The sequence below is a fragment of the Vitis vinifera genome, chromosome 16, assembly GCF_030704535.1.
Source record: "Vitis vinifera cultivar Pinot Noir 40024 chromosome 16, ASM3070453v1".
NCBI classification, from domain to species: Eukaryota; Viridiplantae; Streptophyta; class Magnoliopsida; order Vitales; family Vitaceae; genus Vitis; species Vitis vinifera.
In genome coordinates, this window is record NC_081820.1 from 24912429 (window position 1) to 24939334 (window position 26906).

The following is a 26906-nucleotide window of genomic DNA, read 5'->3' on the forward strand; positions in this document are numbered from 1 at the left end:
TCAACTGAAACAGTAGATGAGTTTAATTATTACATATTTTACTTACAATGAAAGTATATATGTTTTGTGATAAAAAATGACTTTCATCATTAAAAAAAAGAAGATATTTTCCATGATAATAATTTCTTAGCACAGAAGATTAATGTTGTGATCAAATTATTTCATCATTAAATTATCACAAAAATATCAGAATAGGAAAAAAAATTTTGAACATCATGCCTAACAAGCAAAGCAATGAAGAAAAATCAAACATTATCAAGTAGTTGATGTATTTAGACATCCATATGTTTTAGTACAAATTATAGCAACATTGTTTGGATGTGTCAAGAAAACTCTCCAAAAAGTAATGAGTTGCATGCATAATACTTGGAATTAAATGATTTTGATTTTGATTTTTATTGGCTTCTCCATAAAGCATGATTGCTTTTTCTTGTTGAGTTTATTTAAGCACAAGGAATTAATAAGCTTCTTTCAGCAGCTTATTACTAACAATTAAGGAAAGTACTTGTGTAAGAATAAAGAAAGTTGGTGATGTGAACCTCAGCAACCCTTCAAACATAATTAATGTAAATTTAGCCTCAAAGTACCTTATTGTACAAATATGAGAATGAAGGACAATAGTAAATAAAAGTATACATTAATGAAATATTGATTATGACATGATTGACAACCAAAATACAATAATAGCAATAAAGGAAGTAGACAATTTTTTTTTTATTTTACTCTAACTCCGAAATAACTATCAACTCTTGTTGGAGAGATGTTCTTCGTCGTCTAACATTTGTTCTAGTTGGACCTGAAGAGGCAAAAGGATTGGGAGGCAGGGTTATATTGTCTTCTCCTTCCAACATTTTTAGCACAATTTTCATGGAAGGGCGATCTATTGGGTGCCATTGAATGCACCAAAGACCCACAATGCTTAGCCTTTTTGCTATTTTAGTGTCTTCCTCTTTCTCAATTCGGATATGTATCTCTCCATTCTGTTCTAAATGATTATAGAGCCATTCTGGAAAATACATTTGGCTAGTGTTCTCCATTATAGCATCACTATTCTTCCTTCCTCCTACCATTTCAAGTAACAACATTCCAAAACTATAAACATCTGATTTATAGGATACATTTCCAAAATTCCTAGACAACACTTCTGGTGCAATATAGCCCATGGTCCCCCTTGCTGCTGTCATAGAAACAACACTTTGTTCCTTAGAACATAATTTTGCTAAACCAAAATCAGAGATTTTGGGGTTAAAATTTTGATCTAGCAAAATATTATGAGGTTTAATATCAAAATGAAGGATTCGTTGATCACAACCTTGGTGAAGATATTCAATTCCTTTAGCTATACCTAGAGCGATATCATGAAGCTTTTGCCAACCAAGTGATTGGTTCTTAAATATAAACTTCTCGAGAGACTCATTTGGTAAGAATTCATAAATCAAAGCTCGTTTATAACCATCAGCACAAAATCCAACTAAGCGAACCACATTAATGTGATGGATTCTACCCATTGTTCTTACTTCATTAATAAACTCTTCACCATTTTCTTTGGAATCATTAAGGATTTTTACTGCAACAAAAACTTCATTTGAAAGTTTTCCTTTATAAATGGTTCCATAACCTCCTTCACCCAATTTATCCTTGAACAGATTTGTTATCTTCTTAATATCGGCATAGGAGTACCTTGATGGGTTGAGAGCTCTATAATCTTCCAAAAACTTTTGAAGCTTTTTGCTGTGCTCTTTTTTTGATTTATCAGTGGTATAGACATTATAGCAAATAATGACTACTAGCAAGAGAAGAAAGAAACCAAGAATTACTCCTGCGTAGAGGGGAAAAAAAGGGTTTTTGAGTAAATATATTAAAAAAATATAAAGGTAGAAATCCAGAAAAGGTTTTAGAGCAAATGAAGAAATTAAAAAAAGGAATTTGAGAATCCTCATGTCTTCCTCATAGTTGATTAAAAAAAAGTATGCGGTAATAGAAAATTACCTGTAATCGTCCACTCTTTTGATACATCTGAAAGAGATATATAATAAATTTATTAGCTTCTTGTACTTTTGAAATTAATAAAATCATAATATGTTATAAGAAGATTTTGATGTTGGCTTAATTTTAGTTAGTGCTATTGGTTTTCAAATGAACTTAGGCCTATTGTTCCTTCAGTTTCCATAGGTTAATATTTTTTTAGCTAAACCTAAGTGTGTGGGTAAGTCCACTTGTAGCCAGCTTTTAGTAAAGAAATAACATTGCCCTTCTCATTCCTATCATGTGGAAATACTATAGTAGTTTTGGTTAAGAGATAACTTATGAATTAAGTTACATTCACCATAGAGTCATCGTAGTGATTCAATCCAATTTGGTGATAAAGAATACAAAAATATAAGTTTGAGTGGAAAAATATTCTTGCTAGCTTGATTTAATTTTTCCTCAATTTTGAACACTTTTGAAACATAAAAAAAAAAGAATTTAAAGATGTATAATTTTCATTAGTTTCTAATTATATGTTGTTTCCATTTTCTTTTATTTGTTTTTTTTTTCTCTTGCCTTGATATTTCTAATGTACAAAGAGAGGATGCCTCAATCTATTACTTGCATATGATATACTTATAAGAGACATATATATAAAACCCTAAAACAAATAATTTGATCAGGGTCTGGGTTATTAGAAAGGAATATCCTTTGCAGTATATCGAGTTATATATTCTTTTCAAAATAAAACAACCAGTTATAAAGATCATGTTTGGTTCCTAAAAAGTATTAAGGAAAGAAAAAACTGTTAAGAAAAATGATTTTTTTTTTTTTTTTTTTTTTGTGTTTGATTATACAATGGAATATATTAAAGAAAATCAAATATGATTAAAATTATTCAAAGTCTTATATACTTTTAAATTATTTAATTTTTTGAGAGTTAAAATAAGTGAAGTTTTGAGTAATATATATAAAACTAATTTATTAACTCTAAATTTATTTTTTATTTTCCTTTTATTTTTTTCCTAATATTTTCCCACAAATTTTTGGGCAATCAAATATAGCCTAAAATTAAATAACCATAGTAGAAGTTATGTAAACCCCTAGAATAAATAATTTGATCAAGATCTAGGTTAGCAAAAAGGAATATCCCTAATAGTATACCAAGTTATATATTCTTTTCAAAATAAAATAACTAGTTATTGAGGTCATCTTTGGTTCATAAAAAGTATTAAAGAAAGAAAAAAAGTTAAAAAAAAATGATTTTTTTTTCATATTTGGTTATACCATAAAAAAATATTTTTTTTAAATCAAATATGATTAAAATTATTCAAAGTATTATGTGTTTTTGAATTATTTAATCTTTATATCTAAGAGATAGAATAAGTGAAATGAGTTTAAAAAATAATGTATAAAAATAATTTATTAACTTTAAATTTAATTTTTATTTTTTTTATTTTGGGTGTCTTTATATTTTTTCTCATTTTTTTTATATATATTTTCCCTCAACTTTTTTGATAACCAAACATAGCTTAAAATTAAGTAACCATAATAGAAGTTATGTAACGAGTGTTGCACAGAAGTACGTACCTTTTGGTGGTTGATCCACACATTCGATTTCAGGTTCCTTGATATTACTCTCCTGCAATCTGCATCTCTTTCCTTTTGCTTCGCAGTCTCCACACGATGGTCTTGACCAATTCATGACAACATTATATTCACTATAGTCCCCAAGGTCTACAGACCAAGATGGGATTGAAAAATAGTAGATCATGGAGCACGAGGATAAGTCCAAGTGACTGAGACTAGCCTCGGGACTCACACTGTAAACTAGGTTATTGGGGAGAAAACTGCAATGGGTAGGATTAAGATTTTTATATGGATCTGCTTTGCTCTCTGAACAACTGAAGATTATGTAGTCAGATCGGTACGCACTCATGAACTGGAATGGAGAGGCAGATAAATTAAAGTTTTTGCAAAAATCCCGTCCAGAGACCCAAATTTCCTGGGAAGTGTAATTTATTTTCTGCACCGAGAGTTTTACTGAATAGGGCAGCTCTAGCATGGTCCGCTTCTCTTCTGAGCAAGAGATCTCGAACCCAGGATATCCACACTGGTTTGGCTGGTGTTTTAGCCGGAAAGGAAATCGGATGACTGGGCCATGGGCACTGCACCTCGACTCCTTGCACCCATCTTGCCTCCCTCCAATTTCTGCAAACAATCTCATAAAAAAGAAGAGGAATAAAGTCACGACCATTTTTAACCAACTGCTCGTGGATCGATCTCTATAGTTTTTGCAATCAAGTCAGAAACAGCTTTGTTGGTTTCAAAGCAGCTGCGTTTGACAAAAAAAATGGACTGGCTGCTATCAAAATCAAGTAGTAAGTTTCTTCTAAGGCGACTATGAGAAGGATTGACAAGAAAGCTATGGATGTAGACAAATCAAGCCTAAGAATCTCATCTTCAATGGGGATAAGTAGTAAAATTTTTCAACAACATTTATTGAAAGGATTATCTAGCTCTTTTTTCAAGAAAAAAGGTCAAGTAGTGGGTTTTTCCAAATTTGTGAGACGGAATCTAAAAAGAAGACTAGATTTTTCTATGCCTAAAAGTTGAAAATGGTTGCAATGTGACTAATGAAAACTCTATGAATGACTCCAAATATTTATATGCAATTCCTTAACCCTATCATCTATTAGATTAGATTAGCTAAATTTTCTAATAGGTGAATGACCAGCTGCTTTATTTGACTCTAATAAATTAAGGTACCATTGACCAGCCACTTTAATCAAGGGATCATGTTCCATGAAAAATATAATACTAAATTTTTCCAAGACTTTTATGGGAAGGATTATGGAGTAATTAATTAATTAATTTATTCAAGTATTAATGTTCGACCTATATATCCATACAAGTTATAAAATAAAAATGATGATTTTTGGTATGAAAGAAGACTAGACTTTTCTTCCAACCCAAAAACATCCATACAAGTTATAAAATAAAAATGATGACTTTTCATCGGAGGGAAGACTAGACTTTTCTAGCAACCCAAAAACATTCATACAAGTTATAAAATAAAAATGATGATTTTTCATCGAAAGAAAGACTAGACTTTTCTAGCAACCCAAAAACATTCATACAAGTTATAAAATAAAAATGATGATTTTCATCGGAAGGAAGACTAAACTTGTCTAGCAACCCAAAAACATTCATACAAGTTATAAAATAAAAATGATGATTTTTCATTGGAAGGAAGACTAGACTTTTCTAGCAACCCAAAAACATCCATACAAGTTATAAAATAAAAATGATGATTTTTGGTTTGAAAGAAGACTTGACTTTTCTAGCAACCCAAAAACATTCATACAAGTTATAAAATAAAAATGATGATTTTTGGTATGAAAGAAGACTAGACTTTTCTAGCAACCCAAAAACATCCATACAAGTTATAAAATAAAAATGACAATTTTTCATCGAAAGGAAGACTAGACTTTTCTAGTAACCCAAAAACATCCATACAAGTTATAAAATAAAAATGATGATTTTTCATCGGAAGGAAGACTAGACTTTTCTAGCAACCCAAAAACATCCATACAAGTTATACAAGTTATAAAATAAAAATGATGATTTTTGGTATGAAAGAAGACTAGACTTTTCTAGCAACCCAAAAACATCCATACAAGTTATAAAATAAAAATGATAATTTTTCATCGAAAGGAAGACTAGACTTTTCTAGCAACCCAAAAACATTCATACAAGTTATAAAATAAAAATGATGATTTTTCATCTGAAGGAAGACTAGACTTTTCTAGCAACCCAAAAACATCCATACAAGTTATACAAGTTATAAAATAAAAATGATGATTTTTCATCGGAAGGAAGACTAGACTTTTCTAGAAACCCAAAAACATTCATACAAGTTATAAAATAAAAATGATGATTTTCATCGGAAGGAAGACTAAACTTGTCTAGCAACCCAAAAACATTCATACAAGTTATAAAATAAAAATGATGATTTTTCATTGGAAGGAAGACTAGACTTTTCTAGCAACCCAAAAACATCCATACAAGTTATAAAATAAAAATGATGATTTTTGGTTTGAAAGAAGACTTGACTTTTCTAGCAACCCAAAAACATCCATACAAGTTATAAAATAAAAATGATGATTTTTCATCGGAAGGAAGACTAGACTTTTCTAGTAACCCAAAAACATTCATACAGTTATAAAATAAACATGATGATTTTTCATCGGAAGGAAGACTAGACTTTTCTAGCAACCCTAAAACATTCATACAAGTTATAAAATAAACATGATAATTTTTCATCGGAAGGAAGACTAGACTTTTCAAGAAACCCAAAAACATTCATACAAGTTATAAAATAAAAATGATGATTTTTCATCGAAAGAAAGACTAGACTTTTCTAACAACCCAAAAACATCCATACAAGTTATAAAATAAAATGATGATTTTTGGTCTGAAAGAAGATTAGACTTTTCTTGCAACCCAACAACATCTATAAATAAAAATGATGATTTTTGGTCAGAAAGAAGACTGGACTTTTCTTGCAACCCAAAAACACAGAAACTTACAACCCCAAACACAGAATCCCTCGTAATTTTAATAACTCTCTACGAAACTAACAACCCCAAAATACAGCATCTCTCTTTCAAAGTCGATGATGTTGAGGGAGGCGCAAGTTTTGGAAATAGGCCTGCTAACACTACTCTGCGCCTGCTTCCTTTCTATTTGTGTTGCTAATGATCAACAGCAGCACCAGACATGCAAGCCATCTTCATGCGGAGGTATTCGGAACATCACCTACCCTTTCCGATTGCAAGGTGACCCTTCAGGCTGTGGTGACCCAAAGTATGAATTGATTTGTGAGAACAATCTGACCGTGTTCAAGCAGGGCGGTAAGAAATACTTTGTGGCTGAGATCAACTACCACAACTATACCATTCGGATGCTGGATCCTGGCCAAAAGAAGGGAGACTGTTTCTCCACTCCTCTCTATTCCTCCTTCTCCATGCCGTCCTGTTGGTCCTTCTCGAATATGCTACATAATTTCGATCCATATCCAGATTATAAAGATCCATATTATTGCCCTGATGAATGGGAACGCAATACAATAGTTTTGTTGAGCTGTGAAAGGCCAATCAGTGATCAAAACTACATTCCCATTATTCTTTGCAACAGATCCGAAGACAACATTTCCTCTTCCTCACGGACATATGCTTATGTGCTAGCAGGAAAGTCTCTGGAGGCGGGACTTATTCGGGAATCATGCACCATCGCCTTGACTTTTGTTGCTCAATCAGAGCTCAGCAGTTATTCAATCTCAGATTTGCAAGAAAAGCTACTTATAGGGATTGAGCTTTCATTTTTGCATCGCCTCTGCATTTCAGAATGCAGTGTGAAAGGGCTAGCCTGCGATGTAGACTTCAATAATAATTCCATACGATGCTACAGATCAGGGAAATGCCTCTACTGGGGCACTTGGTGCTCGGACACAAACTGTGAGTATGAATTTATACGATGAGAGCTTTAATTCCAATTTGAGTTCTCTATTAAGAGTCCTTTTAACAATTTTAGAAAACCTCTTCAACTTTTCTAACACTGAAAATTTTATTTTCAAGTAAAAAACTTCTTAAAATCATTGTCAAATACACTCTAACTCTTTCTTTCATCATCGAATAGATATTTTTAGAAAAAATTACTTGAAAATCCAATTATGTTGTACTTCATTTCATAGGTCCTCAACTCAATTAATTTTACTCTTTTGGTTTATTCATGCAGGGTTTAAGAAGTATTTGTATCCTTTTTTTGGTAGGACTTCGGGAATTTCTGTTATCATATATATTTTTTTATGTGGTGTTTGTTTTTTTCTGACTTAATTCAAAATAAAATTTAAGATTAAATAATATTTAATAGTGTTAAGTATTAAATTATTTATTTTTAAATATTTTATTTTTATTAAGTATTAAAAAATAAAAAAAATAAATGACATTTGTTTTATGAGTACATATTATTTTTAACATTCATAAAATGTTAAATATTTTGATATTTTTTTATTTAGTAAAAAAATTTAAGAAATAAGTAATAAGTTAATATAAAATAAAAAACAAATCGTCTGAAATATGAAAAGAAGTCACAATTAAAACCACCATTTTGTTTAATTTTTTTAATATAAATTACAAAAACTGCTACTTTCACTTTTATTTTTTGGGGAGTATGAACCCTATGCCATGCACAAATGTTTAATAACCTCTTCTACTAGGATTTTTCTTAAAAAATGGATGGGGAAGACCACATGAAGCCTTGTAAGATGATTTTTATTGGTTAATTTTCTAGAATACCTGCATGTAATGTCCAAGTGCTTGCTTATCATTTCATTTACTTTTAAGAAATACTATTCATGTCCTTTCCTGTTAACAGGTTTTCTACTCGATCCGACTACCCTTCCATTTAAAGGTAATTAAAATTACAAATTTCAACTGTTAATTTCTTATAAGAATAAATACATACTCCAAATCCTAGTTCAGTTAATAACTAGGATAGAGTAAACTCTTCAAATTTTCTTCCTTCCAAGATTTATGATGACTAAAATTTCTTTAATACATGTACAGCATTGAAAGAAGGACTTGGCAATTATTGCGCTTACAATTATTATTGCAACATCAGCATGATTGGTAAGGCTCTCTTCACTCAAATCTGTCTGTTTTTTAGTTGTGTTTATGTCGCTCACTTATGTCGGACCACATTTTTTTGATCCAATTTATATTCCTTTCTTATTAGGAGCATGGATATTGCGAATTATCAGTAAGGCTTTCAAATTCCTACTATTAATTTTGTGGAAGAATAATATAATGAGAATTTCATATGAAAATTCATGAAAAGTATTTACAATGATCGTATTCCTTTTTCTAAAACCTTTATTCATTTCACTTTTGATTTATATTCAGTCATAGGAAGATTTGTGCCGGGGATATTGTGCCTATTTGCCTATTTAGTCTACAAGTTTCGACGAAGACATTTATCGTTCGATGATGATGTTGAAGAATTTTTACAGAGCCATAAAAATCTTCAGCTAGTCAAGTACTCATATTCAGATATAAAGAAGATGACTAACAAATTTAGTAATAAATTAGGACAAGGAGGCTTTGGCTTTGTATATAAAGGAAAACTTCAAAGCGGTCAAATTGTAGCGGTAAAAGTTTTGGTTATGCATAAAGCTAATGGACAAGATTTTATCAATGAAGTAGTCACCATTGGAAGGATTCACCATGTTAATATAGTGCGACTTGTTGGATTTTGTGCAGAGGGATTAAAATGGGCTTTGGTATATGAATATATGCCTAATGGGTCCCTTGATAAGTTTCTTTTTTCTAAACTTGAAAACAACATTCTTTTGAGTTGGGAAAGATTATATAAGATTGCACTTGGTGTGGGTCGTGGGATTGAATACTTACATCAAGGTTGTGACATGCAAATTCTGCATTTTGATATCAAGCCACACAACATTCTTCTTGATGCAAACTTTATCCCAAAAGTTTCTGATTTTGGCCTTACAAAATTACATTCAATAGAAGAAAGCATTGTGTCTCTAACTGCTGCTCGAGGAACATTAGGATATATTGCTCCAGAATTATTCTACAAGAACATTGGAGGTGTCTCATATAAAGCTGATGTGTATAGTTTTGGAATGTTATTAATGGAAATGGTGGGCAAAAGGAAGCATGCAAATACATGTCTAGAGCAAAGCCAAACATACTTCCCGTCATGGATTTATGATCGAATAGATCAAGGAGAAGACATGGAAATTGGAGATGCCACTGAGGACGAACACAAGTATATAAGGAAGATAGTCATAGTTGCATTATGGTGTGTACAGATGAATCCCACGGATCGTCCTTCAATGAGCAAGGCATTGGAGATGCTAGAAGGTGAAGTTGAACTCCTGCAAATGCCCCCCAGGCCTACTCTATACTCCAGGGAGATGTCAGTTGAGGATCATATGAACAATCCAGTCGGGGTACCAATTTCTTCACGACATGCGACAATGACGATCAGCTTGGAGGGAAGGTAGTGCCTCGCAATAGCTATTCTCATTCTCTGTCCTGTAATACTTTGTGGTTGATTGGTTTAGATGCAAGGGTTAGTGCTTCTGTAAGATCCATATATGTACCAAGGTAATGTTTCAGCCAGAGGCAGTTCCTTGGCACCCTTGGACCGAGGGTAGTCTTCTGTATTCACCTTGAATTATCTAATAAATTTCTCCATTTCCCTTAAAGCATGTTTATAAGGATCAGAAAGGTTTCCACATGCCTTGAGAACACTTGAAAATGAGAAATGATTAGGCTGTACACGGCCAGATATCATCTTGCAGAAAAGTTCAATAGCTTCCTTATCACACTCTCCAATTTGCACATATGCTGTGATAATTGCGGTCCAAGACATAACATTATGCTCAGGCATCCGATCAAATACCTTCCTCAAATCATCCACGGACCCATCTGCTGTACACTTTGCATACATGTCCACCAAGCTACAACCAACACAAACATCTGAAGCCAATCCCAAAAGTATAACTTGGGAATGCAATTGCTTCCCTAGTGCTAACAATCCTGACTCTGTACTAGCAGAAAGGACACTACAATATGTAAACCGATCCAGTGCATGACCACTCAATTCCATATCCAAAAACAATTCAATTGCATTGCGCAAATCTAGTTATCATCAAAGTCCAAGTACCCAAATTTCTCTCTGTCATTTTCTCGAACACCTTATAACCTGAGCCCAAGTCACCACTACCCTTCACGAACATATCAATCAATTCACACCCAACACACACATCAGACTCAAAATACCCGGTTTTCACCACAAACCCATAAATTATCTCCCCAACTCATTGAACAAGCCCGAATCACGGCCACAAAGCAATACTCATTTGGGTAAAAACCCAATTCGAGAAAATAAAAAAATGTCCAAATTGCTTGCAACTCCATACTGTTACTCGCAAAACATAAGACCATCGCACTCCATGAAACCAAATCTCTCTTATTTTCCATTCCCTCAAAAATCAACCTAGCGGTTGCGGTGTCGCCACATTTGGAGTACAAGCTGATCAGAGTGTTCAACACAACCGAGTCGAGCTCAAGTCCAGACCGAATTAGCTTCCGGTGGACGAGTTTCCGGAGTTGGAAGTTGCGGAATCGGATGCAGGACTTGAGGAGGATGGAGTAGGTGTGAGGTCTGGTGGGACGTTTTGCAGGGTCATGAGATCAAGGGAGGAGAGTGCATGGTTGAGGTGGCCCACGTCGAGTTGGCGGATCCGACGGTTCTTGAGGGGCTCGAAGTTGGGGTTTTTGTGAGAGTGCGGGTTGGGGATAATGTTTTGGCGGGGAGGGCTTAGGGTTTTGAAAGAAGATGGGAGGAGGGGTTTTTGGGCTGGAGAGGGAAGATAGACAGTTATCACGGTCTTCCCCAACGGCTAGTTTGAGAGAAATGATGTTGTGGAAGGCTTCAAGCTCATAAAAGCGGGAGAGCTGCCCAAAAATGATTTTTGAGTATTGTTGGATTACTATTTTAGGAGGGGTTGCAAATTTAATTTTGGTTGGCTTCTTCTAGTTACCATGGTAAGCCCCAAAATTTCAAATTTATGGTAATTTATAAGAAAATAAGAGCGCATTTGATGTGTGATTTAAAAATAGAAATAATTTTTAAAAATTCATAACTGTTATAAAATATGAGATTTTGTACCATTATGGTAACTTGTGGATGATCATCCATAAATATCTTTTGCAACTCCTTATAAAAGGGAGAGACTCCTAATGAAAATTTAATAGAGTTTTTCTATGCATTCTATTATCTTCTTACATTCTAATTTTTCTTTCTTGTTTTCTTCTCCTTTCACTTTATAATTTTACAACACGTTATCAGCACGACTAGTCTCTACAAAAGAAATAGAAATATTTTTCTCTATTTAGAGAAATAGAAAGGTGTTCTCATTTTCAGAGAAATAGAAAGACTCTTTTATTTTCTTTCTTACAAAAAGGTATGTGATAAACTTATATTATGATTTTCTACTTTATTACCTTTGATTCTCTATTTTTACTTATTTTATTCGAATGCATAAATAAGTACAATCCCTATAACCAGAAGTTATGGGATAAATTATAAATTATAGAGTAAATTCATAACCAGAAGTTATGAAAATATGTATAATCCCTATAACTAGAAGTTATGGGATAAATTATAAATTATAAGGTAAATTCATAACTAGAAGTTATGAAAAATATGTGCAATCCCTATAATCAGAAGTTATGAAAAATATGTACAATCCCTATAACCAGAAGTTATAGGATAAATTATAAATTATGAGATAAATTCATAACTAGAAGTTATGAAAAAAATATGTGCAATTCATATAATCAGAAGTTATGGGGAAAAATTACAGAATTACAAATACATGACCAGATGTTATGTATATGATCCCCAATTATTTATTTTTAATTATACAGTATAATTGGAAGTTATACTAAACAATATTATAGCCAAAAGCTATGAAATAAATAAATGTTCATAACCTGAAGTTATGTACAAATCTACTCAATGAATAGTTCATAGCCTGAAGCTATACACAAATTTATATAAAAAATAGTTCATAGCCTGAAGCTATGTACAAATTTAAATATTTTCTTGTTCTAATAAAATAATCATAGCCTGAAGCTATGAAAGATATTAAATTTTAATTTCTTTGATTTCTTTTAATTATATTGTGTAACTAGAAGTTATACATAAATAGTTCATAGCTTGAAGCTATATATAAATTTGAATATTTTATTGTTTTGACAAAATTATCATAATTCAAAGTTATGAAAAATATTGACTTTTAATTTTTATTTTGTACTCACTTATTTTTCACAATAGAAATTATGGAAAACAATTTTTATTAACAATAATTTCATAGCTAGAAGTTATGCATACAATTTATAATTCTCTTGTATAACTAATTGTTATTAAAAAAAAAATTGTCAATGAATCTTGGAGCTATGATCAAAGAAGGAAATCAAGCATCCCTGTAGGATCGCACAAAAACTCTGATTTTCCTTTGTTATCATCTCCATGAAGGTTTAACAAAAAATGAGTTTTTGATGAGAAATCACCAGTCTCGTCCAACTAGATCTGAATCATTCCCTGAAGTGAATGCAATATTGTCCCAAACTCATGGACGATGACGAGGACATGGTTGTGGAAGAAATCCCCAATACCATGGTTCTTATATAAATAATTTACCAAATTCTTAGAAAATGAAAGCCTTATTGCACACCAGAAGTGGAATAATATTGAGGTAAAACAAGAAAATGAGAAGTGTTTACAAGACAAACCTCCTAAGAACCATGAGAATAAGTGTTATAGATGTGGTATGAAGGGGAATTGGTCATGTACCTGTTGTACGCCCAAACATTTGGTTGACTTTTACCAAACATCAATAAAAGAAAAGGAAGTTGAAATGAACAACTATGTACCTAAAAGATACATAATTTTTTTTTAATTTTGTCATATAACCAGAAGTTATATAAATATTATTATTCATAACCCGAAGTTATGAAAGTAAGAAAATTAATATTTTTTGTGCTAATCAAAGGTTATGCCAAAGTTGTTAATATGTACTTTTTTATAGCTAGAAGCTATAGAGAACGAAATTGTTAACTAACAATTTTGTACAACTTTATGAAATTTATATAACCAAAAGTTATAATGAAATATATTATAACCTGAAGCTATGATAACAAGCATATAGATAATATTTACATATCATCAAAGGATTAATATTTTTGTATATCAAGTTATACAAATAGGTAAGTATTTGATAATTTTTATAAATTTATATTATTAGAAGTTATACTGTCATTAGTAGAAAAATTTACATATATTATTGCATGTTGCCACATATGGTATTTTTATTAATGCAATAATTTCATTATCCAAAATAATTTTGAAATTACAATAGGTTCAACTATTGTTCTCAATATATTATGTTATATCTTTACATATATGTTTAGATGGATTTGTAGTATTTCAATTAAGGTTTTGAGACAATAAGATGCTTTAAATCATGATATGTTCTTTTGAAATTTTGATTTATGAATTAATTTTTGTACATTGATTTAGATCATAATAATATTTTGAATAAAATTATTGATCTATCACTACAATTAGTTTGGTTATTGAAATACTTCCTTATTATTTCATGTATAAATTGCTCCACACTTACAAAACCAAATGTGTGAGATTATTTAAGAGATATATAACTTTAAATTATCTTTTCATATTTGTTTTATTGTGTTATATATGCTCTCATTGCTTTTACGCAAGTTATTAAGTTAAGTCACCATTAATGACTAATATTTTCCCATTGATTTTAACTCTTTCTCTATGATAATATTTATTCAATTCTATAAAGACAAAGTCTTTATGACAATGTTTTATAACTTGTTACTTTGATGAAACTCTTGTCTCATTAATTGCACAACATTGATGACAAACAATGTCAATACTATATTAGGTGATAGAAACCAAATTAAAGGCTCCAGAAGAGTTTATACTATGTCACTAGTAGTATTTGATTTCATGTGAATGACACTTTATATAATGATAGATCCAGAAGAATCTTTTAAGACCAACTTGGTCCCCCGGGGTAAAAAGTCATATGGATGTACATTACAAAACCAGAAGTTTTTAATTAGTGACTAGTATACCTATACACTTAAAAGGTAGAATGACATGTTGTGTAGATTATCATTTTAATGAGACAATTTTCTCGCCGTTAGGGGGAGGAGCCAGTTCCAGAAGAACGGCGTGAAATTATTTGGAATGGATTGACTTTGACTCATCTTGATCCTCATACAAATCAATGTGAACTAGAAGTTCAAAGAATCATTCATTTGCAAAATCTTGCAAATCAACTACAAGATGCATTCATACAAGGAAAGTGACAAAGTCATATATCCCGATTGCAAATACTCCAGTATGGATTGATGTCCCTATAGGACAGTTAACAAATGAATCTAAGATACGCTTGAAGCGTGGTAGACCTGTCAGCTCAAAGGATGTAACTCCCCAGAAGAGGAGAACCCAAGAAAAACTTAGCACTTTAAAAAAGGCCATCAAAATGACTGATCAGTTTAAAGTTGATAAATCTATAGTCGTAGAAGAGGCACAAATAATGCAGAAGGCCCTGAAGAGGCACATATTAAACAAAAAGCCCCTGAAGAGGCATAGGTACTTGAAAATTGTGAGATCTCAATAAGTTATGTATACACGAGAGAAAAATGGGATCAAAATAATATTATTTTCACTTCCCAAGTGGCCTCCATAAGGAATGATGAAGATCCTGAACCACGAAATGTGGAAGAATGCCGACATATAAATGATTGGCCAAAATGGAAAGAAGTTATACAGGCAAAGTTAAACTCATTAACAAAATGAGAAGTTTTTGGACCTGTAGTCTAAACACCTAAAGATGTAAAGCCTGTTGAGTACAAATGGGTATTTGTACGAAAATGCAATGAGAATAATGAGATCATAAGATATAAAGTGCGATTAGTAGCACAAGGTTTCTTGCAGAAACCTGGTATTGACTATGAGAAAACATTCTCTCCTGTCATGGGTGCAATCACATATAATTTCTTAATTAGTTTGGCAGTCCTAGAATGACTAGATATGTGTCTCATAAATGTTATTACAACATATTTATATGGATCCATGGATAATGATATATACATGAAAATCCCTGAAGGATTTAAATTTTCTGAAGCAAATAGTATAAAGCCTCATAGCATGTACTTAATCAAGTTACAACGATCCTTGTATGGATACAAGCAATTTGGACGCATGTGGTACAATCGCCTTAGCGAATACTTGCTAAAAGAAGGGTATATGAATAGCCCTATAAACCCATGCATCTTCATTAAGAAATCAGAAACCGAATTTGCAATTATTGCAGTGTATGTTGGTGACTTAAATCTTGTTGGAACTCCTGAAGAGCTCACAAGAACAACAAATTACTTTAAGAAGGAATTTGAGATGAAAGATCTTGGAAAAACAAAATTTTGTATCGGCCTACAGATCGAGTATTTTCCAAATAAAGTTTTAGTACATCAATCAACATATATTAAGAAAGTTTTGAAGAGTTTTTATATGGATAAAGCGCATCCTTTAAGTTCTTCAATGGTTGTTCAATCACTTAATGTGAAAAATGACCCATTTTGTCATTGTGAAAAATAATGAAGAATTACTTGGTCATGAAGTACCATATCTTATTGCTATTGGTGCACTTATATATCTTGCCAATTATACATGTCCAAACATTGCTTTTTCTATCAATTTATTAGCAAGATATAGTTTTGCTCCAACTCGAAGACATTGAAATGATATCAAACATATATTGCGTTATTTTCGCGGAACTACTGATATGAGTTTATTTTACTCAAGGGAATCAAAACAACAATTGCTTGGATATGCAAATGTAGGATATCTTTCAAATCCTCATAAAACTTGATCTCAAACGGGATATGTCTTTACTTATGGTGGAACGACAATATCTTGGAGATCAGTCAAGCAAACAATGGTAGTCATATCTTCAAATCATTCAGAAATTCTTGCAATTCACGAAGCAAGCTGTGAATGTGTATGGCTAAGGTCAATGATCCAACATATATAAGAAACATGTGGACTACCTTCCATCAGAGACAATGCAACCGTGTTACATGAAGATAATGTTGCTTGTATTGCACAAATTAAAGGAGGATTCATAAAAGGTGATAGAACTAAGCATATCTCCCTAATTTCTTCTATACTCATAAGCTCCAAAAGAAAGGTGGGATCGATGTTCAACAGATTCGATCATGCAATAATCTAGCAGATTTATTCACTAAGGCGTTACCTTCGACCACATTGAAAAAGTTATGGTATGACTTTGGAATACGATGATTGAGAGATCTACCATTTGAAATGTTGAAGAAATCATAATCATGTTTACATGAGGGGGAGAATGATAATATGGATATATTGCACTCTTTTTTCTTTTGTCCAGGTTTTGTCCCATTGGGTTTTACTGACAAGGTTTTTAACGAGATAGTTATAGTAATCCAAAAGAATATTGTACTATTTTTCCTTCACTAGGGTTTTTTCCCATAGGGTTTTTCCTAGTAAGGTTTTAATGAGGCATATTCTTATGATCATCCAAGGGGGAGTGTTATAAAATATGAGATTCTGTACCACTATGGTAACTTGTGGATGATAATCCATAAATATCTTTTATAACTCCCTATAAAATGGAACGACCCTTAATGAAATTTAATAGAGTTTTTCTATGCATTCTATTCTCTTCCTACATTCTAATTTGTCTTTCTTATTTTCTTCTCCTTTCACTTTATAATTTTACAACAATAACATTGTTATTATTTTTTTATTTTTTATTTTTAAAAATAAAGTGAAATAAATAGTAACTATATATAATAACTTAAAACTTAAATACTGATCCAATTAATACAAAAAAATTTATGAATAAAAATTAGTTTAAAATTACTATTATTTCTCTTTTATATAGAATTATTATTTTTGATTTTTTTTTCATTAGATAAATGATTTCCAAATTAAACAACACTAATGTGTTAAATTCATTAATAAATTTAGAAAATTTTAAAAATAATTTAAGTGACCCAATTAATATCAGAAAGTTATGAATAAAAATTAATTTATAACAACTCTAATATTTCTCTTCTATTATGAATAAAAATTAATTTAGAACAACTCTAATGTTTCTCTTCTATATAGAATCATTATGTTATGATTTTTTTTCACTACGTAAATGAATTTCAAATTAAATAAAATTTAATAGGTTGGATTTATTAACAATACTTTAAAACTCAAACAATATTCTTATTAATACCATAATTTCATGGATAAAAATTGGTTTATAATGACTCTATTATTTATTTTCTACACATAACTATATTTTTATAATTTTTTCCACTAGAAAAATAAACTTCAAATCAAGTAATACTTTTTATTGAATTTATTAGTGAATTTAATTTTTTTTAAAATAATTTGGAACTCAAAAATAGATCATTTAGTCATCAAAAAAAAAAAAAGAAAAAAAAAAAGAGTAAAACTGTTATATAATGAGTCATGACTTTAATATTTCTTCTATACATACAACTATTTAAAAAAAAATTTACTAGTTAAATAAATTATAAATTAAGTAAAACATAATTAATAATTTAAATTTTTTAACAAATCCTTTAACTTTTAAGAATAATTTGTAATAAAAAAACTAATCCAATTAATTGTAGAAATTGAGTACTAAATGTATGCGTGTAATAAAAGTTGACTCATTTACATGTTAAAAAATTAAACTTTATTCATTAATCATTTTAAATAAAATACTATTGACAATTATTATTTTTAAATTATTATTATTATTTATTTTTACACAATTTTTTTTTGCAAAAATATATTAATATTCTTATGTTTCTAACATATAATAAAATAGTATATTTTTTTATTAAAAATATAATTGATGATTTTATTATAATATTACTATTAATGTTTTACTAAAAAATATTTCTTTTGAATTTATCTGTAATACAAAATTATTTTCATTTTCAATAAGACTTCAATTACATTTAATTAATGTTATATAAACTGAATTTATAATATTTTTATAAAATCAAAATAGAAAATTTATTTTTAAAAACAACTTATCCAAACAAGTTGGTTTTATTTTTATTTTTAAAGTATTTTTTTATAAACAACTTGACAAATACCTTATTTTTATAAAACATTAAAAAACTGTTCTCTATTCTTTAACTTAAAAAACAATTTTTAAAAATCATGGCCAAATGGGAAAAAAAAGTACTTATTTGATTTGTATTAAAAATAAATACTAAAATAGTAATTTTTGTTTCACTAGAATAAAAAAATTGTTTCATAATTAAAAAATTATTTATCTTTAACTCATATATAGTTGTAAATTTATTTTTAATGAGACTTAACTTGAATTTGATTTTATATTAATATAAACTAAATTTTATAAAATTCTCATACAATAAAAATAAGACATTGTCTTTAAAAACAATACAAATTCTTTCATTCAAACAAGTTTTTTTATGAAATGCATTTGCCAAATGCTCTTGTTTTTTTAAAATTCAACAAAACTGTTTTTGTTTGCTATTTTAAAACCAATTTTAAAAAACAAGTTTTAAAAAACATAGCCAAATGGACCCTGAGAATTTGCTTGAGGGTTGTTTTTGAAAATAACTTTTCAAACTTAGAACCATATTTGGCAATTGTTTTTGCGAAAAGACAATTGTTGATAACTTATAACAAAATTAAATCTATTTTTGAAAATTATGGACAACTTTTATCTTAACAACAAATTAAATTAACTATATTTTAAGCAATTTAAATGAGAAATAAAGTTATTGTAAATTAGTAAATATGTTATTAAGAAAAAATAATATGAATCATATGATTCAAATAGGTTATCTTTTCGTCATTTTTTTATTTTTATTTTTATTTTCAATTTCTTTGAAAATTTAGATATTTATTTATTTTTGATGAATTATTACTTAAGAATAAAACAAGACAATATAAAAATCATTTAATTTGAATAAGAAATTAATCTAAAATAAATCCACAAAATTTCAAAATTGAAACTGTAATTCTTTTATTGCATACCTCATTATTTTTGCCTCATAATCTATCGGATTCTTAACAAAATAAAATTCCATAAATTATATTGATTCGATCCTTCATTGAAAATGGAAAATAACAATGTTTAAACTCTTGTTGTAAAGTAAAGTCAAGATAAAATATTATCAATTCTAATGATTTTTTTAATTAATTAAAGAGAATTTTGGAAATTATTGCCTTACATTCTCATTGATAATGTGGAATATTTATATATAAATACATTTCAGTTTTATTATAATTCAAATTATGTCTTCTACTCTAATTCAAACTTTATATTTTACTCTAATTCAAACTAATAATAAATAAATAAATATTAATAGTTAAATTAAGGATAAACTAATATTTAAATTATTTAGTTTCTCTATTATGCCTCCACAAGATGGGACTCTAGGAGGAGAGTTCAATCTTGGCTTGAAGAGTGAGAAATCATGCATGTGGAAGAGGCTTGGTGAGCACATCAACTAACTGATCTTTAGAGTAAACATGAGCCATATGTAAAGCATCACTTTGAACTTGTTCATGAATAAAGTGATAATCCAATTCAATATGTTTCATGTAGGAATGAAAGATTGTATTGGGGTTGAGATGAGTAGCACCAACATTATTGCAATAGATCACAAATACTTGTAGAACATAAGCACTAAGTTGAATAAGAAGTGAACATACCCAACGTAATTTTGTAGATGTATATGCAACAGAACAATATTCCGCTTTAATAGAAGAGTGTGCAACAATTCTTTACTTCTTAACCATGAGATAGGATTACGACCAATATAAACTATGTAAGCGCTTATAGAAGTAAAATTATCTTTATTATCGACCCAATTGATATCAGAAAAGGCATGAAAAGAGAAAGGGAGTTGCGATAAAGAACTAAACCATGATCATATGTGCCACAAAAGTACCAAAGAAGGTGTTTGACAGTAGTTTAATAAGCACTAGTAGGGGGATGCATAAATTGTGAGGGTTTACTCATTGTAAAAGCGATTTCAGGTCAAGTGAGAGAAAGATACTGAATATTGCCAATAATAGTCCGATACTCTGTTGGATTAGAGAGGATGGTACCAATATAGAGTTCAAGAGTTGGAGATGTAGTAAGTGGTGTGGTGCTTGGTTTAACATTTGACATGTGAGTGTGAGCTAAGAGATCGCCAATATATTGATGTTGAGAGAGAAATAATCCATGACGATGGTGTGTGACTTTAATGGTAAGAAAATAAGAGAGGGACTCAAGATCCTTAAGGGAGAATTATTGGGCAAGATTAAGATGAACTTATACACAGCACCATCATTGTCACTTGTTATGATAACATTATCAACTTAAACAAGGAGATAAACCATGACACCACTAGTGTTGAGGACAAATAGTCAAGTGTAAGTATGAGAGTTAGTGAAGCTAGAGGTGAGAAGAAACTAAAGGAGCTCATAATGCTAAGCACGTAGTGCTTGCTTTAGACCAGAGATAGCTTTGTAAAGTTTGCACACATAATTAGGATGATCACAGTCAATGAATCCTAATGGTTAAGCCATGAAAACATCTTCAAACAAGTGGCCTTAAAGAAAAGCATTATTAACATCAAGTTAGTGGAGAAACCAAGCATGGTTGATTGTAATACTAAGAACAAGATGTATAATGGTGGGTTTGACAATAGGACTTAAAATATCATGATAATCAATGCCTGGTCATTGCTGAAATATTTTGGTGACAAGATGGGTGTGGACCCGCATTGTTCACATGCATCCTCACTTAATCGGCAAGACTCGCTTTTATATTTGGTGAAAAATTTGTTTTTGAAAAAGTCGGAGTCACCATTTATTTTATTTTATTTTTTAAAAGGGAAAATAAAACAAGAAAGAAAATCCTAAAAAGTGACTCCATAATTTTTTGGAAAAGCATGTCTTTTAAAAACCCGAGTCTAGGTTTGAGGATCAGGTTACCTATTAGGAAGGTACCTTAAAAGGTAGCACCCCTCTAAGCCCTATGAAGGTTTCTACTGACTAAGTTGAGGGAAATGTGACAATTAATTGTTTGATCATGGACACCTAGGTAGGCTAAGGTGATTTAAAAAAATAGCATGCCAAACAAGATCAAATCACAATAAAGGAGAGTTAGGACGTGTACCCGAACTGCTTCTCAAGCGCAATCATAAAACATCAAAGTTAGTATAGAAATATAGCACACAACATGTATTTAATCATAGTGAATCAAGCATACATCTAAGCATCAAAGGATTACATCAAACATAAGTATAGTCTTCAATAGTATACATGTTCATAGAATTCCAAAAAGTGAGTGATAAAGAGCGTACTTGGATAGCATGCATAATTTATAAGATTCCTAAAAAATGTTAGAATGGTTAGGACAAGTATAAATTATATAACACCTTTATTATGTCTAATATATAGTGCCAAAGCCAAAATTGAGCTAAGATGAATCAAATGACTCAAAAAATAATAACAATTCAAGCAAGTACTGAGTCATCAACATGCATATAGTAAAGGGAGCATCACAAAAATAACTTCTAAAACAAATGTCTTGGAGTGGAATTTAATCACAAAAAATTGCTGGAAACAACTCCTACACATCTAGAACAAGATACCAAAATCCAAATGCTCATTCAAATGTCAAATTGCAGCAAAGAGGCTCAAAAGTTCCAAAAGGTCTAGATTAGGTAAAAAAAATAGTGGCATGCACAAACAATTTTTTTTTTTTTTAAATAAGACATCACATGAAATCGTAAAAAAAATCACATACATTGTTCAAGGTGCCTATATCAAAAAATAAAAAATAAAAAATTCAGGGTCAGGTAGTACTCAAAAATATTTTTAAAACGCTTCAACTAATCAGATATCTATATTCCATCATGCACAGTAGGTACACATTTGAAAAATCATATCTTCCTCAAAAAGGCACATTTTTCAATATTTTATGTGTCTAATATCAATTTCAAGAAGCCTAGATTTGAGGAAAAATATTTAACCAAATTTAAAAAGTCTTATGGTATTTTATTTTTGCAAAAGGGTCTTGTGTGTCCAGAACTGGGTGAAAACGGAGCCCCTTAAAGACTTGTTTATATCTTCTATTCTCGAATGACTTTCTAACTCAAACGAAACTTTAAATTCAAGTTCAAGAAGTGAGGAAAGTCATACAAGTTTTGGAAAATTTTTAAAAACATTCCAAAGTTGCTAAAACGAAATTTTAAATCTAAAGGGTTAGTGACTGAGTGAAAACTGGTAGCAATGAGGAGTTTTGAAAAGTTTCTTATGTAGGGGTTTCACCAAATCCCCAATTGGTATACACAAATCTAGCCTAGAATTATCCCATTTATTTGGGACCACAAGCTTTGATTCGTGTTTTATTTAAAACCAAAATTTTCATTGAAAACCGAGAAAGATGTGAACTGACCAAAATAAGGTTACATGTTATTTAAGAAGACGAGATTTTGATTTTAAGGACTCTAGATGAATTTTTTTAAAATAGATTTTTAAAGGGATCTTTTAAGAAAAGTGTTTTATTTTAAAATAAAAGAAATTAATTTGAAAACAACAAGACATAAGGAATAAAATATCAAGCAAAAACAAAAGAGAACAAAATCACAAAGTAGAGTTTTTGACAATCGAGAAAATTGAAGTGGTGGGAATGGAGGCCAATCTTCACTATTTTCCAATGGCCTCCGAAAATCAAATTAAAGATAAAATTATTATAGCAACCAACCAGAGATGTTTAGATCAAGTAAACTAACATTTTAACAAATGCAACTTTCAATTTACCACCAAAAATTACATGCTAACCTTTTTTTTTTAAAAAAATCTAACTTTGATTCTATTACTAAGAACTATGGAAAACAAGTGTCTAAAAAAAATTCTATCTTTTAAATGATCACCAAGAATAATAAAAAAAATAAAGACTTCAAGAAAATCTTAAACTAGCATAGATAATCAAGAACTAATTGTTGGAATTTTAAATACATCTAAACTTAAGATAAATCAATCAAGCACTTAGAAGTGAGTTTTAAAATGAAACTAATAATATGGGATTATCACAATTATCAACTTAGTTTCAAAGAAATAATAAACGTCATCGGGATCACCAAAACAACATCTAATAATCTAAAGAACCACATATAATGGCATAGATCATCAAAAAGCAGTAACTTACGGCTTAAAATCGAATATAAATTAACATGGGTTTTTAAAATTAACTACTAAGGATTCAAGGAATAAAAAAACATCATGGATCAATATAGAAAAGATTCTTAAGTATGCACTAAGGGGACCGAAAGATTTCATGAGTGTTGATTTATAAAAAAAAACAGTTGATTTCCAATTTGATAGTTTTAATGTATTTTATTTACAAAAGAAAGTTTTGATTTAAAAAAAAAATGTTCTAACTTCATTTAAAGAAAATGCTTTTTTAAAAAAAAATATTTACAAGAAAATAAATGTTATTACTTTTGTAAAAGAAATATTTTCATGAGTATATAAAAAAAATAGTTGATTTCTAATTCAATAGTTTTAAAGTGTTTTATTTATAGAAGAAGGTTTTGATTAATTTAAATAAAAAAATGCTTTAATTTTATTAAAAAAAAAACCATGATTCTATTTCATTTACAAAGGAAAGAATTTCCTAGGAAAGAAAATGCCCAAAATAATAATAATGACAACAAATTTTATTTATAATAATAATAATAATAATAATAATAATAATAAAACCTCATAAAAAAAATCCACATTTTTAAAAGTATTTTATAAATATGAAAATATCTTTTATAATTTTATTTAAATTTTTCTTGAATTATTTTTTTTTAGACTTTATTTTATTTACAAAAGGATGATTTCCATAACTTTTTATTTAGAAAGCAAAGAAATTATTATTATTATTATTATTATTAAACATAATCAATTTTATAAATAGGATAAACAATTATTTTATATTTTAATCCAAGAAAAGAAAAAAAAATGTTTAAAATAATTTAAATATTATGATTTTTTTTTTTATTTGAACAAAGCTATCATAAAAAATTATCCAAACACTTAAAAATTCTAACTTTTCCATTATCATCAAGAATTATCCAAGACTAAAAATTAAGCACAATATAACTTTTCATTAATATCCAAATTATTGAAAACTAAAAACTTACAAAATATTCTAACTTTTCATTAACATCACAAAATTATCCAAAACGAATAAAAAATCTAACTTTTAAACTATCATCCTGAATTATCCAAGACAAATTCTCACAAAAATTAATATGAGATTAGCAATAATAATAATGATAACTAAGATAAAAAATATTCAAAAACTAACAACTAAAAATCCTAACTTGATTTATATTTTATTTAAACAATCATTAATATATCTCATATAAATCCATTAGATATTTTTTAATAAAACAAAAAAAAAACATGCCACTCACATATCCTACACACATTCATAGGAATTTTTTTTTTTAACAATCTCATGCCACTAACATATTCTGTAACTAGCTACATTCTCAAATGGAATTTTCAAATCAACTTTTCAATTTCTTGTTATTGTTTCTTTCAAAGCCAACACGTCACCAACATACCTTCATGGATTCATTTTTTTTTTTTCACAAATCAACATCCCACAAACATCCTGCAATCTGCCACATTTCACACCTTTTAAAATTCATACCATTAACATCCATCTATGTTAGACACATTCATTTCATTCATACATAAATAAATAAACAAATCAATTAAAGCCATTACCTTGTTACAGGCTGATCATGCATTTATTCCACTCATTCAGTTTTTTTGAATTGCAGAAAAACATCACCCATTGATGCCTCTCACTGTCGACCATATTGTTTTAAATTCATTTGATTATATATATATATATATTTTAGTTCAAGAAAAGCCATTAACTCCATCATAGCCTGCCATAATCTTTAAAGTTCAACAAACAAAAATAAATAAATAAAAATAACAAGATTACTAACTTGTGAGTTGTAAAAAATTGATGACCCGACTTAGAGCGTGTTCGGAAGCCACAATTGATGGTGCGTGGATGTATCCTTTTTCCTTTTCTCTACGGTGTAGCTGTACCTCTCTACTTGCCGGAATCGTGTGGCTGTTTCAAAAATTTTCCAATGGTGCTCTCTCACTCCCGGAATCGTGCGGCTGCTCCGAAAATTCTCCAATGGTGCTCTCTCACTCTTGGAAAAATGTGGCTGCTCCGAAAATTTTCCAATGGTGCTCTCTCACTTTCGGAATCATGTGGCTGCTCCGAAAATTTTTCACTGGTGCTCTCTCACTCCCGGAATCGTGTGGTTGCTCCGAAAATTTTCCAATGGTGCTCTCTCACTCCCACAATCGTGTGGTTGCTCCCGTGCTCCAAACTGTTCCTCTTTTCCCTCGGTGCGGCTGCCTCAACTTTCTTTCTCTTTCTAATGGTGCCTCTTTTGTTTCAGATGAATAGCGTGCTTATTCTAATAGCAAAAAACGTCCAACATAGAGGATCTCTCGCTCTTCCTCCATAATGGTGCAACCGACCTTTTCCCTAAGATGTGGGTAAATCTATCTTCAAGCTCTCGCTAAAAAAATATCCTCCACCAACCTGCTCAGAATCGTTTTGCTCCTCTTTTCCTTCTAGAATGGTAAGTCTTCTTTTCATGTAACGCTCACTATTTCCTTCATCCATGTGCGTGATGTTCTCCCAACTGTCCCTTGTATTTTTCCAAAAAAACTGGCTTCATTCATTCACCAGAACACTGGAGATCCTTCTTTCACGTGCTGCTGAATCACCCTTTACCCTCATGGTGAATACGTGAGGTCCATTTTTAAGTTCCCCGCATCACTTTCCAATGGTGGTTGCGTGTGGACCTTACTTGCAGATTTCCTCTAGCTCTCCCAAATCCATAGATGCCTTTAAAAGACACTCTTCTTCCCATCCTGATTTTTCATTCCAAAAAATATATAGCCCATTGACCTTCTTTTTCCTTAAAAAAATCTGACCTTGATTCCCCATTCCCAAATATGTAATCGTTTCCTCATGCAAAACAAAATAAAATAAACTTAAAAAAGTAAAAAAAAAAAACTAATGAAAATCGTGAGATTGATAAATAAAATAAAAGTAAAGAAAAGAAAAATAAAAAAATGAAAGACTAAATTACGTAATTCTATGATTTAATAATACAATCACATGTATA

At 30.1% G+C, this 26906-nt stretch overlaps 2 protein-coding genes and 1 pseudogene across 3 annotated transcripts; 1 reads left to right on the forward strand and 2 right to left on the reverse strand.

Annotated features, from left to right (window-relative positions):
- Positions 1-571: 571 nt before the first annotated feature.
- Positions 572-4627, reverse strand: LOC100854842 (rust resistance kinase Lr10). Its single transcript, XM_010664529.3, has 3 exons — positions 3559-4627; positions 1990-2016; positions 572-1819 (listed from the first exon to the last, which is right to left on the reverse strand). Exons 1-3 carry the CDS (start codon positions 4223-4225, stop codon positions 720-722), a joined length of 1794 nt encoding a protein of 597 aa, XP_010662831.1. The 5' UTR covers positions 4226-4627; the 3' UTR covers positions 572-719.
- A 1894-nt stretch (positions 4628-6521) lies between these two features.
- On the forward strand, positions 6522-10261 carry LOC100247971 (LEAF RUST 10 DISEASE-RESISTANCE LOCUS RECEPTOR-LIKE PROTEIN KINASE-like 2.4). Of its 2 annotated transcripts, XM_010664524.3 has the most exons (6): positions 6522-7487; positions 7768-7797; positions 8407-8442; positions 8598-8660; positions 8767-8790; positions 8934-10261. In XM_010664524.3, the coding sequence occupies exons 1-6, from the start codon at positions 6647-6649 to the stop codon at positions 10055-10057; spliced, it is 2118 nt and encodes a 705-aa protein (XP_010662826.1). In that variant the 5' UTR covers positions 6522-6646; the 3' UTR covers positions 10058-10261. The 2 variants fall into 2 exon arrangements, with proteins under 2 accessions (XP_010662826.1, XP_019081640.1); XM_019226095.2 differs by lacking the exon at positions 7768-7797 and having other exon boundaries at positions 6525-7487.
- On the reverse strand, positions 9721-26398 carry LOC132255325 (pentatricopeptide repeat-containing protein At3g49170, chloroplastic-like; annotated as a pseudogene).
- Positions 26399-26906: the final 508 nt, after the last annotated feature.